The 15,655-nt window shown below is 37.5% G+C and overlaps 2 protein-coding genes across 5 annotated transcripts in view; one reads left to right on the top strand and one right to left on the bottom strand.

The window, feature by feature from the left end:
- The window catches only part of pgr (progesterone receptor), a 16,517-nt gene extending 11,961 nt beyond the window's left edge, over positions 1 to 4,556 (top strand). The window contains exons 6-8 of the mRNA XM_014028241.1: positions 876 to 1,006; positions 1,374 to 1,531; positions 1,607 to 4,556. Of these exons, the coding sequence (XP_013883695.1) occupies positions 876 to 1,006; positions 1,374 to 1,531; positions 1,607 to 1,762 (445 nt within the window). The 3' untranslated portion in view covers positions 1,763 to 4,556. The remainder of the gene's footprint in view (positions 1 to 875; positions 1,007 to 1,373; positions 1,532 to 1,606) is intronic.
- Positions 4,557 to 7,492: 2,936 nt separating this feature from the next.
- LOC106532215 (rho GTPase-activating protein 42) overlaps positions 7,493 to 15,655 on the bottom strand; it is a 109,301-nt gene continuing 101,138 nt past the window's right edge. For 2 of the 4 annotated variants that reach the window (XM_014028237.1, XM_014028239.1), the window contains 8 exons: positions 15,270 to 15,375; positions 14,976 to 15,135; positions 14,064 to 14,214; positions 12,431 to 12,835; positions 12,030 to 12,186; positions 8,660 to 8,722; positions 8,473 to 8,552; positions 7,493 to 7,767 (listed from right to left, as the gene is read on the bottom strand). In XM_014028237.1, coding sequence (XP_013883691.1) covers positions 7,679 to 7,767; positions 8,473 to 8,552; positions 8,660 to 8,722; positions 12,030 to 12,186; positions 12,431 to 12,835; positions 14,064 to 14,214; positions 14,976 to 15,135; positions 15,270 to 15,375 — 1,211 coding nt within the window. In that variant the 3' untranslated portion in view covers positions 7,493 to 7,678. The remainder of the gene's footprint in view (positions 7,768 to 8,472; positions 8,553 to 8,659; positions 8,723 to 12,029; positions 12,187 to 12,430; positions 12,836 to 14,063; positions 14,215 to 14,975; positions 15,136 to 15,269; positions 15,376 to 15,655) is intronic. The other 2 variants (XM_014028238.1, XM_014028240.1) reach the window with 1 other exon arrangement.

Raw genomic sequence — 15,655 nt, 5'->3', positions numbered from 1 at the left:
ACACCAAGACCTCCGCCAATCACAATTAGGGCCAACTACGCCCACACCAAGACCTCTGCCAATCACAATTAGGGCCAACTCCGCCCACACCAAGACCTCCACCAATCACAATTAGGCCCAACTCCGCCCACACCAAGACCTCCGCGAATCATGGGTAGGGCCAACTACGCCCACACCAAGACCTCCGCCAATCACAATTAGGGCCAACTCCGCCCACACCAAGACCTCTGCCAATCACAATTAGGCCCAACTCCGCCCACACCAAGACCTCCGCCAATCACAATTAGGGCCAACTCCGCCCACACCAAGACCTCTGCCAATAACAATTAGGGCCAACTACGCCCACACCAAATCCTCTGCCAATCACGGGTAGGGCCATCTCCGCCCATAGTACAACATACTGCAGAGACCCCTTCTTGCCCTAATTCAAGATGGCCGCCACAAGCTAAATGTACCTACACAAAATACCTAAAAATATTTCTGTTAATTTTGACAGAAAATGAGCTAAAATTTAATGTGGTAGTAGCTGAGAGTCATCATCAACACATGTGCCAAGCTCTAATGCAGGATTTTTGTCATTAACCTTTGGAAACAAGTCTGTCTGTTAGCAAAATATCTCGTGAACGTCTGGACAGATTTTAATAAAACTCTTAGAAAAAACAGTAGTCACAAAATGGCCACCAGAGCTGATCAAATACAAAAAGGCCACAACTAAGTCAATTTTACAGATACTGAGATGTCATTTGGTGTGGTAGTAGCTGAGAGTCATTCCCATCTCATAATCTGAGCACTCACAGATCACACAAGATCTTTGTTTTAAACGTTGGTGCGTAATGTGGTGAGCATCAAATTTAATTTCACGTTTTATCCGCCAGGGATCAAATGAGGAGATCTCCGATATATGACCTCTGCCTGGCGATACAGTTTATTCCCCAGGAGTTTGCAAATCTGCAAGTGACCCGGGAGGAATTTCTTTACATGAAGGCCATAATCCTACTCAACACAGGTAAAAGTCGATCACTCCCTTCCCTTTGATTTTATTACTTCTTAATCAACCACAGTCATGGCACAATGTTGCAATCAGAAAGCTGAAGCTTTGATGAGCACTGAGCTGAACCAAAAAGGAGTTCCAAACACGATCAGACCTTGAAAAGATTTATGTAGCAACTCCTATCAAGTTGTTTTTCTACATTAGCTGAAAATGTTTTTATAGACACTTTTTAAATAGTAACATGTTTCTTTTGAGTAAGTAGTTGTTGACAAAAAGAGCTACATAAGTGTCAAAGTGTCTTTTTTTAACATTATACTGTACTTTGCGTGTGCATGAGGCTTGGAGATGTTTATAGTTTGTTTCATTTCCTGTCTGCTCTCAGTGCCTCTTGAAGGACTCAAAAGTCAGGCTGCGTTTGAGGAAATGAGACAAAACTACATACGAGAACTTACCAGGGCTATCCACCTGAAGGAGAAGAGTGTGGTGGCCAGCTCCCAGCGCTTCTACCACCTCACCAAACTGATGGATGCCATGCATGATGTAGGCTGACAGAGAAGAGCAGATTGTTTTTAATAAGCACCAACGTTGATATAAATGTTTTTTTTCTCCTGACAGATAGTGAAAAAGGTCAACCTGTTCTGTCTGAGCACCTTCATCCAGGCGGATGCCTTGAAGGTGGAGTTTCCAGAGATGATGTCAGAGGTCATCGCCTCCCAACTTCCTAAAGTGTTGGCAGGCATGGTGAAACCTCTGCTATTCCACACAAAGTAAAGACATTTGGTCGGCCAGAGACTGGAGTCTTTCCCTGCAGGATACTGGATTCTTCACTGATGTAGTCACATGTCTAGACTTTGCTAAATGCCTTTGGTTCTTGGTGTCAAGCAGATTGAATATGTTTTTTTTTCTTTAACATTTAGGCGAGACCTATTGCAACTATTAAAAAAAATCAGAGGCACCAATGTAAAAAGCTACTTCTTGTGTATCAAACATTCGCCACTTTGCAACTTGTGTACAGATTAGTAGCAGAAATACAGTAAAAACATCAAAGATATTGATATTTTTGTATGGGAGCTACAAAAATAGAAAAAAAATCTAATAGAAATCAAATAAATCTTACATTTTTAGTGAAAAGGATATCAAAAAAGCAATTTAATTGAGATAACCTCATTTATTTATAGTAGCAGAAAAACTCTTCAGAAAGGAAATACTTGTTAGATATTTACAGATGAACTTGTACACTTTCTTTAAAATAAAAAAAAAATCACAACGGTCTGTGAGATAACTTGAAACTGCCAAAAAAAGAAAAAAGGGTTTGAAAATCAACTAATGGGAATTCACATATTGCTTCTAAATTGTAATTAAAGATAACATTACCATAACAAAATAAAATAAAGGAAACTAGCCATGACGGGGGAAAAAAGAAAAAGAAAAAAAAGTCTCATAACTTTAATATTTTGTTGCATAACTTTTTTAGGTGATCACGGCAATCAAGCAATTTTTGTATTTTGAGACGTCTGCAGCTGTTGACGGGTCTCAGGTTTGTTGGGCTTCGTTCACCAGACTATTTCAGCTCCTTCCACAGACGTTCAACAGATTATAGATCGGGGTTTTGAAGACCACTTCAGAACTGTCTAATGATTTGTTCTGAGCCTTTTTTTGGTGAATAGTTTTAGGTCCATACCTTGTTGGACGACCTGCGATTAAAACCAAGCTGACACTGGGTAGCACATTTTGTGGTTTGTCAATATGCATTAAAAAAAATTCCAGTCACTTTTTAAACAAAGTGTTTCAACAGTGTCCTTCCTTCCTTCTCAGTCATCTTCCACTCAGTCCACTTTGGCTCAAACAGTAACTGATGGTGCCCTTTGACACTGATGAACCTTGATCCTGGAGTTTAACTCTAATTTCTTTGAAAGTTGTTCTGAACTCTTTGATATCTGTTTCTTCTATTAGTTATTAATTTATTCTAAGTCCACATCCAGGGAGCTTGGCTCTAGTCTTGTGGCTGTTGGACTTCTGAACAACCTGCGCAGGTGTAGACACCGTTAATTTTAACATATTTCTAAGCTCCTAAAACAGCTGTCCTTAGTTTTCTGTGGTCCATGTTCAGTGTGGTACACCCTGATATCAAACAGCCCCGAGGCTCATTTTCACCTTTTAAACATAGAGACAGCCTGATTACATGATCGATGACACCTGGGATCCTAATTACAGGCCACGCCTTAGTTTAACTCATCCCTGTTGTCATACTGTATTGTTTTAATCTCTTCTGGAGCTGCCATCCTTTGTGTCAAGGCCAGTTTCACTAGGTTTTTTTTTTTTGTTTAAGAATTCTGTTGACCACAATACAAAAGCAATGACCACATTTTACGAATGATTTTCAGTAATGTTTTCCTTAATACTTTTCTTAGTTTCAAGTTGTACAAACAAATGAATCTGCATCTGTAAACTGAAAAAAAAAAAACCAACTAAATAAATCAATATTTACAACATAGAAACTGATTAAAAACTTGACTGTGATGTAAATGTAAACCAACTACGACAGCGGATTGTGGGAAACATTTTATTTTTCAACAGAGCATATTTTCTATATCTTAATCTGCTTTAATTTCAACAAAGACAGATAGTACTGAGACGTACACGAGAGATTTTATGTCAGCGACATTCGTGAAAATAAAACTTGCATTTCAGTTCTTTGCCACTCAGATAAGTAGTCACTGATATCTCGCCTCATAATCCCAGTTTGCCTACATATCGTTTCACCTGATTACTTTAAGGCAGGCGATAAGAGGTTTGAGATATACAGCTGATAAGTAGGAAAGATAAAATTTAAATTAAAACATGCCTTGATTAAAAGAATGTTTATTTTTTTAAATAAACAATGCAGTCTTTATGTTTGGCTATATGATGTGTGAGTAACTGCAAATGATCAGTCAGTACACAGAAATGTATGGCACAGATTTAATGATTCACTCTATATATTGATCTGTTTATATAAAGATACAGCAGATGTTTGCAAAGTAACAGACAGTCGACATGAAAAATGTGCAGAGTTTTACATATTCGGGCTATGATGATCATTTCCGCGGCACGCAAACACTTCAAATTCATTGACTGTAAGGGAGTAGTGGTCCGGCACCAGCGCTCAAGGCCACATCGCATTCTTCGACATGGACATAGACGTGGAAATGGAAAAAGAACACCGTGATCTTGGCAAGAGCGAGATGTCAAATCCACTCCCAAATACATTTTGGGCAACCAGAGAAATTTTAACTTTGCAGTTTCCTTTTCGTTTGTAATAAGTGAAGACCAAAAGCTTATGGATTTTTTTTTTTGTAAAAAAAAAAAAAAGAAAAATCAAACTGTATCAAGGTTCACTTTTTAGACAATTTTTGACTTTTCAGTGTGGAAATCTTGTGACAGAATGAATTAAGTATTAAATGTCTTCTTTACCACAGCATATAAAACTTGTGGAGTTGTCATTACTAGTACACCAGTGTACCAATAAGCACAGTACACACTACAGCAGAAATGAAGGAAAAAGCTACATCTAAAAAAAAAAAAAGGCAAACCAAAAACACTTTCATATGTAAAATATACAGTACAGCGGGTAAAATAAGTATTGAACACGTCAACATTTTTCTCAGTAAATATATTACTAGAGGTGCTAATGACATGAAATTTTCACCAGATGTCGGTAACAACCCAAGTGAGCCATACATACAAAGAAATCAAACCATAAATGTCCAGAAATTAAGTTATTTGTAATAATGTGGAATGGCACAGGGAAAAAGTATTGAACACACTTACTGAAATTTATCTAATACTTTGTACAAAAGCCTTTGTTGTCAATGACAGCTTCAAGACGCCTCCTGTATGGAGAAACTAGTGGCATGCATTGCTCAGGTGTGATTTTGGCCCATTCTTCCACACAAACAGTCTTCAAATCTTGAAGGTTTCGTGGACCTCTTCTATGAACTCTGATCTTTAGTTCTTTCCATAGATTTTCTGTTGGATTCAGGTCAGGTGATTGGCTGGGCCATTCCAGCAGCTTTAGTTTCTTTCTCTGAAACCAACTGAGAGTTTCCTTGACTTTGTGTTTGGGCTCATTGTCTTGCTGAAATGTCCAGCCACGTTTCATCTTCATCATCCTGGTAGATGGAAGCAGATTTTTATCAAGAATGTCTCTGTACATTTTTTCCACTCATCCTTCCTTCAATTATTTGAAGTTTGTCAGCACCATATGCTGAAAAACAGCCCCACACCATGATGTTCCCACCTCCAAACTTCACTGTTGGTATGGTGTTTTTGGGCTGATGTGCAGTGCCATTTGACCTCCAAACATGATGTGTATTCTGGCATCCAAACAGTTCAATGTTGGTCTCATCTGACCAGACTATATTCTCCCAGTATTACACAGGCTTGTTTAAATGTGCAGCAAACTTTAAAGGAGCTTCAACATGCTGTTTCTTCAGCAGTGGAGTCTTGTGTGGTGAGCGTGCATACAGGCCATGGTGGTTCAGTGCATTACTTATTGTTTTCTTTGAAACAAWCGTACCTGCTAATTCCAGGTCTTTCTGAAGCTCTCCACAAGTGGTCCTTGGCTCTTGGACAACTCTTCTGATCATTCTTTTCACTCCTCTGTCAGAAACCTTGTGAGGAGCACCTGGTCGTGGTTGGTTTATGGTGAAATGATGTTCTTTCCACTTCTGAATTATGGCCCCAACAGTGCTCACTGGAACCTTCAGAAGTTTAGACATTCTTCTGTAACCGATGCCATCATTATGCTTTGCAACAATAAGGTTGCGAAGGTCTTGAGAGAGCTCTTTACTTTTACCCATCATCAGATGGTTCTTGTGTGATACCTGGTCATCATTTGGGACTGAACCAGCTGATATTAACTTGCACTGACAAGGGGCAGGCTTGCTTTCTAATTACTGAGAGAGTTCAGCTGGTGTCTTGGCTTTCCATTACTTTTTACACCTCCCTTTCTTCATGTGTTCAATACTTTTTCCCTGTGCCATTCCACATTATTACAAATAACTTCATTTCTGGACATTTATGGTTTGATTTCTTTGTATGTATGGATCACTTGGGTTGTTACCAACATCTGGTGAAAATTTCATGTCATTAGCACCTCTAGTAATATATTTACTGAGAAAAATGTTGACGTGTTCAATACTTATTTTACCCGCTGTATCTGATGTGACATCGTGTTGTACTAAAGTAAAACAAGCAAATAACATTATACCCATTTACAGAAAGGAACTTCTGATTATTGTACAGTACAGTACTGTGGAGCGGCAAGTTCAGTGGATAAACAAAGATCAGTTTATAAAAACATTCAGGTGCAAACCAGTATTGCTTAAATTTTAATACAACCGCAATTCAGAAATTAAGTTGGGACATTGTGTAAAATGTTACGACGGAGTCGTAGGGCCACACAACTATTTTTTTCACTTTTATTTTTAATTACGAATATAAAGTTAAATTTTTACGAGTTTAAAGTCATAATTTTACAAGATTAATGTTATAATATGATAAGAATAAAGTCATAATATGAAAAGATTAAAGTCAGTACTATAAGAATAAAGTCATAATATTACGAGAATAAAGTCAAACTTATAAGATTAAAGTTGAAACAATTGTTTCAAAGTCCTGCTTCTGATAATTTAATGCTAATGTGATAAAATATGACGTATTTCTTTTAAATGGTGTTAAAGAACAACTTCACAAGTTGCTCAACGTTCCTCATTTTAACGCAGTGGTATGACTGCTTTCTCCTGTAAAGGTTCTCGTAATATTACGACTTTATTTTCATAATATTATGACTTTTTTCTTGTAATATTATGACTTTAATCTCGAAATATTATAGCTTTTTCCTCGTAATATTACGACCATATTTATTATTAAAAATCGATGCAGTGCTTTTGAGAATCAAAATAGAATCAGGAAATTAAATATTGCAATATTTCAGTGAACCAATATTTTCTTACACCCCTATTGCCAATTAACCTAATCATTTATAAAATGCACCAACAGCTGTTTTGTACATTATATCCAGCTTTTTGTTTCCCCTGTCCAAACTTTTTGAGAAGTGTTGCTATCATATAATTTTAAATTACTTTATTGTTTAAAAAAATATATACAGTATATTTAGTTTCAATATTTGACACATTTAATAGGTTCCTTTGTAGATAAAAAGTATGAATTTATGAGAATTGCAAATGATTGCATTCTGGTGTTAATTTACATTAGACACAACGTCCCAACTTTTTTTTTTAAATTAGGGTTGTAGAACAGATTGCATTTCTTATCTGAAATCACAGCTTGTTCAGTGACACTAAGTAAAAATGTTCACCACGCAACACATTTTTTGATAAAGGCTGATAAAACAGGAAGTTCAGAGGCGATATGGTATGTCTGAAAATAAAACAACTCTAACAGGCGATGTTTCTTTTCTGACTTTGTAGGGTAATCAGATAAATCAGTGCAGTGATCTGTTTTTTATATTTATATTTTACAGTAATCTCTACTGTATTTCCTCTTAATATCTGCAGGTCCCCCCAACCATATCATAATTTAAACACTGGCCTCCTAAATATCTGGTGAAAATGCCATATTGTTACAGTTATAAAGGTGTATTTTTCCATGGATGCCATGAAAAAAAGGTAAGCGTACCATCTGCTACAGGAAAAGAACATAATTCTCTGGGATTAAACCTGTTTTCCCCTCGTATGTTGCTTGGAGCCAGCCTGGTTCCACGGAGGGGTAGACTAAAAGAAAAAAAAAAAAAACAGAAAAGGAGAGAAAAACATCCTTAAGTCTCAGAGAAGAGAAACCCAGGAACCTGTATACGCTAAGGAGAAATACTATGTGTTAGCCCACATTAGTTCAAAATGGAACACATATTGCTAATCCAGGGTCAGATTGATCTTGAAGTCAGCTCAGCAAGGGGAAAAAAACAAAAACTGGTAGGGTAATGACTTGATAAAATGTGATTTTACAGAAGGAATATCTAAAAAAAAGATTTATAATACAATCTACCTCACATCTGCTGAATAAGGACAAAGAGGAAAATGGCCTGCAAACGTGGAGAGTAATAAAAGCAATCTGCCTGCTTGTAAATGGAAGGGAGCATTTGTTGATGTTTCTGTATTAGGCTGCAGGCTCTGTGGCTGTGTTAACAGGCACTGGTGCCTTCCATCACTAGGTTACAGTGACCTGACTGCACTGGTTATGGGCCAAGTCATCTCCACATAAAGGAAAAAAAAAGCATAAGTCAAATAATAATAATGAAACAAAGCCTCTTGAGGTCTAAATTTTAACAGTGTATGAAGGTAAAATAATTCCGGACCTCATCTAAACTCTGATAAAAGTATCTCCTGTAAGCTGTTAGAATACTAAAGACACATAACTCAGATTGTGCACAAGAAAAAAATGTCAAGTGAAGAACAGCTCCTCTCTGATTGATTGCTTACCATTAGTGAAGTGCGCCCCCTGGGGGAAGCTGAGCTCATTGCTGTGCTCTGCCTCACAGGAGTACATTGCCTTGGCATCTCTACAAAGTCAGCAAAAATAAATAAAATAAAATAAAAAATAAAAAGGTAATGTCAATGCAGGTTTTAAAAGAGACAAGTGAGACTCATTGAGCTGTTTTTACAGAACCTTCCAACTTGTGCAGGCTGTAGGGAGAGGGGGTTTTCAAAGATCAGTGCTCTGGCAGCAACCCTGAAACAACGACAAACAGAGCTTACTCAAATTCATGTGAGAGAGACATCAGATTCACTTTAAAGCTTCTCATTATAATGTAAGAAACAAAATCTGACACTTAATTTGTCCTTGAATAATGAATTGTAAGAAAAAAAAAGATTTACTCTTTGCTGTATCCTAACTTGTTCTAGGGCCCCCATAATAGATCACCTTTAAATTCTTCTTTATTTTTTCTTTAGCAGCAGATTTAATCTTATATTTTACAACCTACATGTCTTATCTGAGATTATACTCTTGTCTACTTCCGTTATATTTGTTTACAGAATACTTCCAGCCTAATGTAGGTCAGTTATATAAGTAATTCACCAGACTTGGCTGAGTGCTTTGTTTACAGTAATTGTGTACCTGCATTTCAATATATGGAACACTACTGAAGAAAACCCAAACTGCACCATTTCATACAGTTCAGGATGACCTTTTTTAGTTTGACTTCATAATTCGCAATTATGGAGGACCGAACCTGACAAAATTACAAATAAAAGCAGAAATATACATGCATAAATAAATAAATAAATACACTTAAAATGCACCAATTAAATTAAAAAAACAACTTTACCTCATCTTTTATCATTTAATGGATCTTCTTATTTATTTTTCCAGATTTCTTTTAATAAATTGTATATTTTAGCACATAATGTACATTTTACTGTTTTTGAAAAATATATATTTTTTGTTTTTCCTTTTACTTGTACATTCAGTTGTGTCTCTTAAATGATTATATTTAATTTTTTAAAATAACTTTTTATTACCATATGTTGTTTTTACATTTCTCTGTCTCCTGTTTAAACTGTACCTTGTGCATTTCTGCCTCATTATGTAAATAAGGTGGGCGGTCCTTCCTGGCTCAGCTCCTCTCCTATTGGCCAACGGACAGGAAGGAGGAGGATCCATGTGCAGATGTACAAGTAAGTGTTTTCCTCCTTGCCTTTGTTTTTAACTAATCTTTAAACATGTAAATATTTAGACGTGTGAAAAAAAAAACAATTATATAAACATTTAAGCGACACAAATGCACAAGTAAAAGAAAAAAACAAAAGAGAAAATGTATATTAAAAACAGTTAAGAGTAAATTATGTACTAAAATATATATTTTATTTAAACTAAACTGGGAAAATAAATATGAAGGTCTATTAAATTAAATAAAAAATAATAAAACATTAGGAAAAGTTCTCCTTTTTATTTATTTGGTGCATTTTAAGTGTATTTATATATTTATAGGTCTATTTATATTTTTCTGCATTTATTTCTAATAATGACAGTTTCAGTCCTCCGTATACAATGAGTACCTTCAGCACAAAGACAGATCATAGTAACCAAATGAAAGTTAGAAACAACTGATAATTTGTCATCTATAAAACCAACAGTACTGACTCGTGGAAAAAACGTTATCGTCTCCAACCTTTCTTGGACCGAAACAAACTTGTCAGCCTTGCCAGCGTTATACATTGTTTTCAGAGAATTAAAAGGCGTGATGACACAATAAGGGAGGTTTCCTTCCTCCAGGCAGACTCGGCCCAGCGGTGCCGAACGGTGCCAGCTGTAGAACGTAGACGGCTCGACTCGGCGCACAACGACACCGGAGTCGAGGGCACAACAGAGACTAGGGCGAGCTGGGCGGGTGCTAAACAGGGGAGCCACTCTGAGAGCGTGTGAGTGGCTACTCTGACACGACGAGTCGAACAATCTATCGGTCCCGGGAGAGCGAGCGCAGACTGCTGCTGGGTCACATCAACCTCAGAGCAGGCAGAGCGTAATTAAAGGCAGCTCTCTCCCACCAGCACGCAGAGACATAAATCTCCAAACACATACTCATCTGATTTTAGAAACCTCTCAGTGCTCATAAACAGACGACGGAGGAGGCTGACGACTCAGGAGGGAGGAAAACAGAAAGAATAGTTGCTAAGCTATCGTGCACGACACTCACTGGGCTGCAAATCTGCAGAGGCCCAATAAAATTAATATTGGCTCCATTTACACACAAATATGCTATGATATTCAGTGCTTATTAATACTGAATGCCTTCTGTTTAATAGCTGATAAATTATATTGTATAGGATAAATCCAATTATCTTAAACAAAACATGAATCACTTCCTGTCAAATAACAGATAAAAACTTTAAAGGGAACCCCGATTAGTTGTAACATCAGACTTTATTTGATAAACAAATATTTTAACTGTAAAATAACGACTTTAAAAATACTGTAGGCTGTTTAGTTTTGTAATTTTTTTAAAATATATTTTAACACGGATGGAGCCATTTTATTTACACATGAAGCATTCTGGGTAAATGATGACGTGGATAGGTCCTCGGTGCGAGGCTGCTAGCGAGCTATATCCACCCTGAAGGTTAATCTTGGACAATATCTGATGATCGACTCTTTTAAATGAAACCAGAGAGCGTTGACAGAGAGGAGAAGGTAGAAATGACTCAGCCTGGAACTGAAAATATGGATGGAGGACAACAGAGCTGCTTCATGGAAGAAGAACCTCAGCTTAGCCTGTTAGCCTTCACGCTAGCGCCAACACTATATTGCCTTATATGTATTAGCTCGGCGCTAGCGCGACAAACACACAAGCTAAACTGAGGTCCTCCATCCATATTTTCAGTTACAGACTGAGTCATTTCTACCTTCTCCTCTCTGTCAACGCTCTCTGGTTTCATTTAAAAGAGTCGATCATCAGATATTGTCCAAGATTAACCTTCAGGGTGGATATAGCTCGCTAGCAGCCTCGCACCGAGGACCTATCCAGGTTATCATTTACCCAGAATGCTTTGCGTGTAAATAAAATGGCTCAGTCTGTGTAATATATTTTTAAACTAAAAGTTTAAAAATATATTACACAGTACTACAGTATTTTTACAGTCTTTATTTTACCGTTAAAATATATGTTTATTAAATAAAGTCTAATGTTACAACTAATCGTGGATCCCTTTAAAAATTAAAGGTCTAGCATTCCTTGAACAAACCCATAGCCCCCGCTGACTTTTTATTCCAGAGTTTCAAACTAAAATCATCCCATGTAGAGAAAAAGCATCTACAAGTTCATGAGATATTCTGCTAACAGACACCTAAAAAGAGATACAAACAAAAATATTGTTGTGTGTCTGCGGCTTTAGACAGCAGGTGATAAATATCCAGATATTTATGCAAAACAATAACTTAGAATAAAACTTCAAATTCATTAAAGTAGCTGAAATTATATTTAACATCCTCTGATGTTTCAGTCATTTCTAATGAAGTAGAGCTTTGTAAACGTCCTTACACTGATCCTGGTCTTTGGTAGCCGTTGTTGGCGGACCCGTCCATCCTGCGGCGGATCACTACTTTGGGTGGTAGATCTGGGTGCTCTGAAGGTTTTAGACTCTCTTTGTTCTCCAGTGTTAATAAGTTTTGAACAGATCCAGAGCTGCTCCTGTGGCCTTGAGGGTGACAAACGCACAATAACTAACGGCTCCTTGTAAACGACACAAAGAGACGACAGCTCTGATCCTAAAACAGCTCACTATAACTCGTGAAATGAGACGTGGAAACAATGTTTTCATGCTGTTTCAAATGTGACCCGGTCATATGAGAGCTGTAAAACTTTAAAAGTCTTTGAAGATTTGATCAAAACATCACAACAACCAAGTTCCGGTACCGTCAACGCAACAAAATCCTTCCTACCTTCAGATATGTGCAGGGATTTGAGCGAGGGAGAAGCAGAGCGGGTCAGCAGCGCTGACTTGAGGTCAGTGTTGAAATGGGGGGCTTTCCTTGGAGCAGGAGACAGTCTGGGTGTGGTGCTGACTGAGGACAGGCTGAGAGCGTCCTCTGACTCTGCATCTGTTCGCCCCGCATCCTCCCTGGAGCTGGACTCAGGGTTGCTAACACACACTGTGCTTCTGGGGCCGTTTGAGAGCTGAGATGGCGTCCGGGGCAGGAGGTCCGACTTGCTTTGACCCGTCTTCTGCCTGGAGGAAGCTGCTTTGGACGAGGCATTCTGCTCCGAGGAGTGGGAGGACAGAGACTCCATGCTGCCCATAGGGGTACTGCTGGGACTGCTGCTTAAAGTGTCACCTATGCAGGGATCAGAAGGAAGGCATGCAAGGCCCTCATTAAAACCTACCTTGTTGACATTATATCTAAACAAACACATAAAGAAAACACTGAGTGCTGAACGACTGCTGAAATTTGTTGAAGAAGCTGAAACTTGTCAAAGTTAAATTACACAAAACACATATTAAAGCAGAACAAAAGTTAAAACGCAACAGAAATGATCAGAACACAAACTAATTTGATGAAAGCTATAAATGCTCAAATTAGCTGAAATATAAAATCAACAAAAGATTAGCTAAATTTAAACCATAGCTAAATGGTTAACTTAAAACATAGTTTCAAGCCAAAGTTAGCTAATAATGGCTAAAATTAGCCAAACAACAGCCAAAATTAGTTGAACAGTAGCTAAAAGCTCAAATGAGCAATACAGTAGCTACAAACAAAAAACAAACAAACAAAAAATAAATAAATAAATCCCAAAACCAGTTTTAAAAAGCTAATATTGCAAATGTGTAGCCAAAAAGCTACATTTTGCACAACTAAAGCCTAAAATTAGCAAAACATCAGCTAAAATTAGTTGCACAGTAGCTAAAAGCTCAAATGAGCAATACAGTAGCTAAAAACAAAAAACAAACAGAAAATAAATAAATAAATCCCAAAACCAATTTTAAAAAGCTAATATTGCAAATTTGTAGCCAAAAAGCTACATTTTTCTAAAATTAGCAAAACATCAGCTAAAATTTGTTGAGCAGTAAATAAAAGCTAAAATGAGCAATACAGTAGCTAAAAACAAACAAACAAACAAACAAACCAGTTTTAAAAAGCTAATGCAAATTTTAGCCAAAAAGCTACCTTTTGCATAACAAAAGCTTTAAATAAGCTAAACATCAGCTAAAATTAAAGGTCCAAATTAAAACAAGTAAGCATATTTCAATAAGAAACAATGTTTTAAAGGAAATTATAACATCCATGAATTTCTATTGGGGAAAATTTTAAACATATATGTTTAAAATTTTATATATGTTTAAAATTTAGTTACATAATTTCAGTTGTATAAAGTTACCCAAGATCATTGCATGATTTTCCTGATGGAGCCAAATGTTTTGATATCTGAGTGGTTAAAGTAACACAAAGTGTGCAGATGTAGCTTGATTGCTAAAAATGTATGAAAGAGAATATAAACAAATGTAAAAAAAAATAAAAGAAAATGTAATTAAATGAAATCCGACCTGCGGCAGCATGTTTTGGCCTTGGTACTCACTTTCTGCATCAGCCAGGCACAGAGTTGGAGTGTAGAGACTGCGGGGTTTGCGAGGCCCCTTGGACATACAAATGGCTCGGCTCCTGCGGGAGCTGAGCCTGCTCTGCGGCTGTGGCAGCGGCACGTTGGGATCCGGGGGCTGGTGGAAGACCTGCAGGTCCAGACAGAAACCCTATTGATGTCGTTCGAAAACAGGGACTGCAAGTCCAGGACAAATCAACTGATTGCAAAGTGTGTAAAACGTCACATTAAAATATGGGAACACCATCTGTTAGTGCTGCAGAATAATACTGTGGAAGAAAAATATAGATAGATTTTGATGAGAGCGCACAACAACAAAATTGCGAATATAATAAAATCAGAAATATAAAAAGCCAAAATGGTTGATTATGAACCACAAGTGAGGTTGCTGGAGCCTTTCAGGAAAACAGCCCAAATAAAGCGCCTTCAGCAGCAACTCTATGTTAAATGTTTTACACAGCCCACTTTATCAGCTGAGGCTATGTTCAGCATGTTGTCCTGGAAGATACTGCAGGTGGTGCCAGGTTGAGACAGATGGCTGTTATCTGCAGGCCTCTTTCTGCCAGAAGTTTCTCCTCTCCCATTAAACATTTTATTCCCCTCCCAACACCACCACTCTCACCAAGTCCTTTCTCAAATGGAATTGTTGGATTTCTCTTCATGGAAAGTGCACTCAGACCATTTTTTAAATTTACATTTTTATATATTTTGTGAAATGATGCAGTGAAAATTAAACAAAATTCAACTAAAACGTAAATATGTTTAAAAAATTGTCTCTGAAACCAAAATAAAACCATCCGTAGAAACAACGGTTGAATCAGTTTTCCAATAAAGCCTTAAAGTGAAAGATATGCGTTCAGAGTACGAGCCCAAAGGAAAACAACGCCTCACCTTATCAAAGTTCTCGATGAGTATTTCCACAACAATGTTCTGGAACTTGATGTTCATCATAGCAGCGACAGTCTCCTCCTGCGAGCGCATCAGAGTGGGCCCAAAGATAACGCCCAGGTTCGACACCGTCATCAAGTTGGACTGGTTTTGTGCAGAAACTCTATATGTAAGAAAGCAAGAGGTGAAGAAAGTTTAATTAGTTTCAGCCCGATTTGTCTTCCTTGAGTCTGCTACCACACACACACACACACACACAAACTGCTGCAGGAAAACCGGTTCATTACAGAAACATACGTGACAAGATGTTTGATTAGTAACTCCAGCATTTCCCTGTTCCTCTCTGGTAGCTTGTGGACCAAAGCATGGACAGCACACACCCTGTAGTTCTGGTCATCCGACTCTGCGGAAAAAGAACAACGATAGAAATAAATCAGAGTAGCTTTCTTTGAAGGAACACGTGTCACCCGGCATTTTTTTAAACCCAAAATTTTACTATAATCTTCGGCTGTGTCCAAATTCAGAGGCTGGGTCCTTCGAAAGCCATCTTGAAGTGGTTTGACTCCAATTGTCAATCAGTTGTGGATGTACAGTCAATGAATTCTTTTTAGGTTTAGTTAGTTTGTTAACTGATTCATGAGAAACACACACACACACACACACACACACACACACACACACAC

The sequence above is a fragment of the Austrofundulus limnaeus genome, unplaced genomic scaffold (genome assembly GCF_001266775.1).
Source record: "Austrofundulus limnaeus strain Quisiro unplaced genomic scaffold, Austrofundulus_limnaeus-1.0 Scaffold732, whole genome shotgun sequence".
NCBI classification, from domain to species: Eukaryota; Metazoa; Chordata; class Actinopteri; order Cyprinodontiformes; family Rivulidae; genus Austrofundulus; species Austrofundulus limnaeus.
The sequence above is the reverse complement of the archived record's forward strand: the minus strand, read 5'-3'. Positions and strand labels throughout refer to the sequence as shown.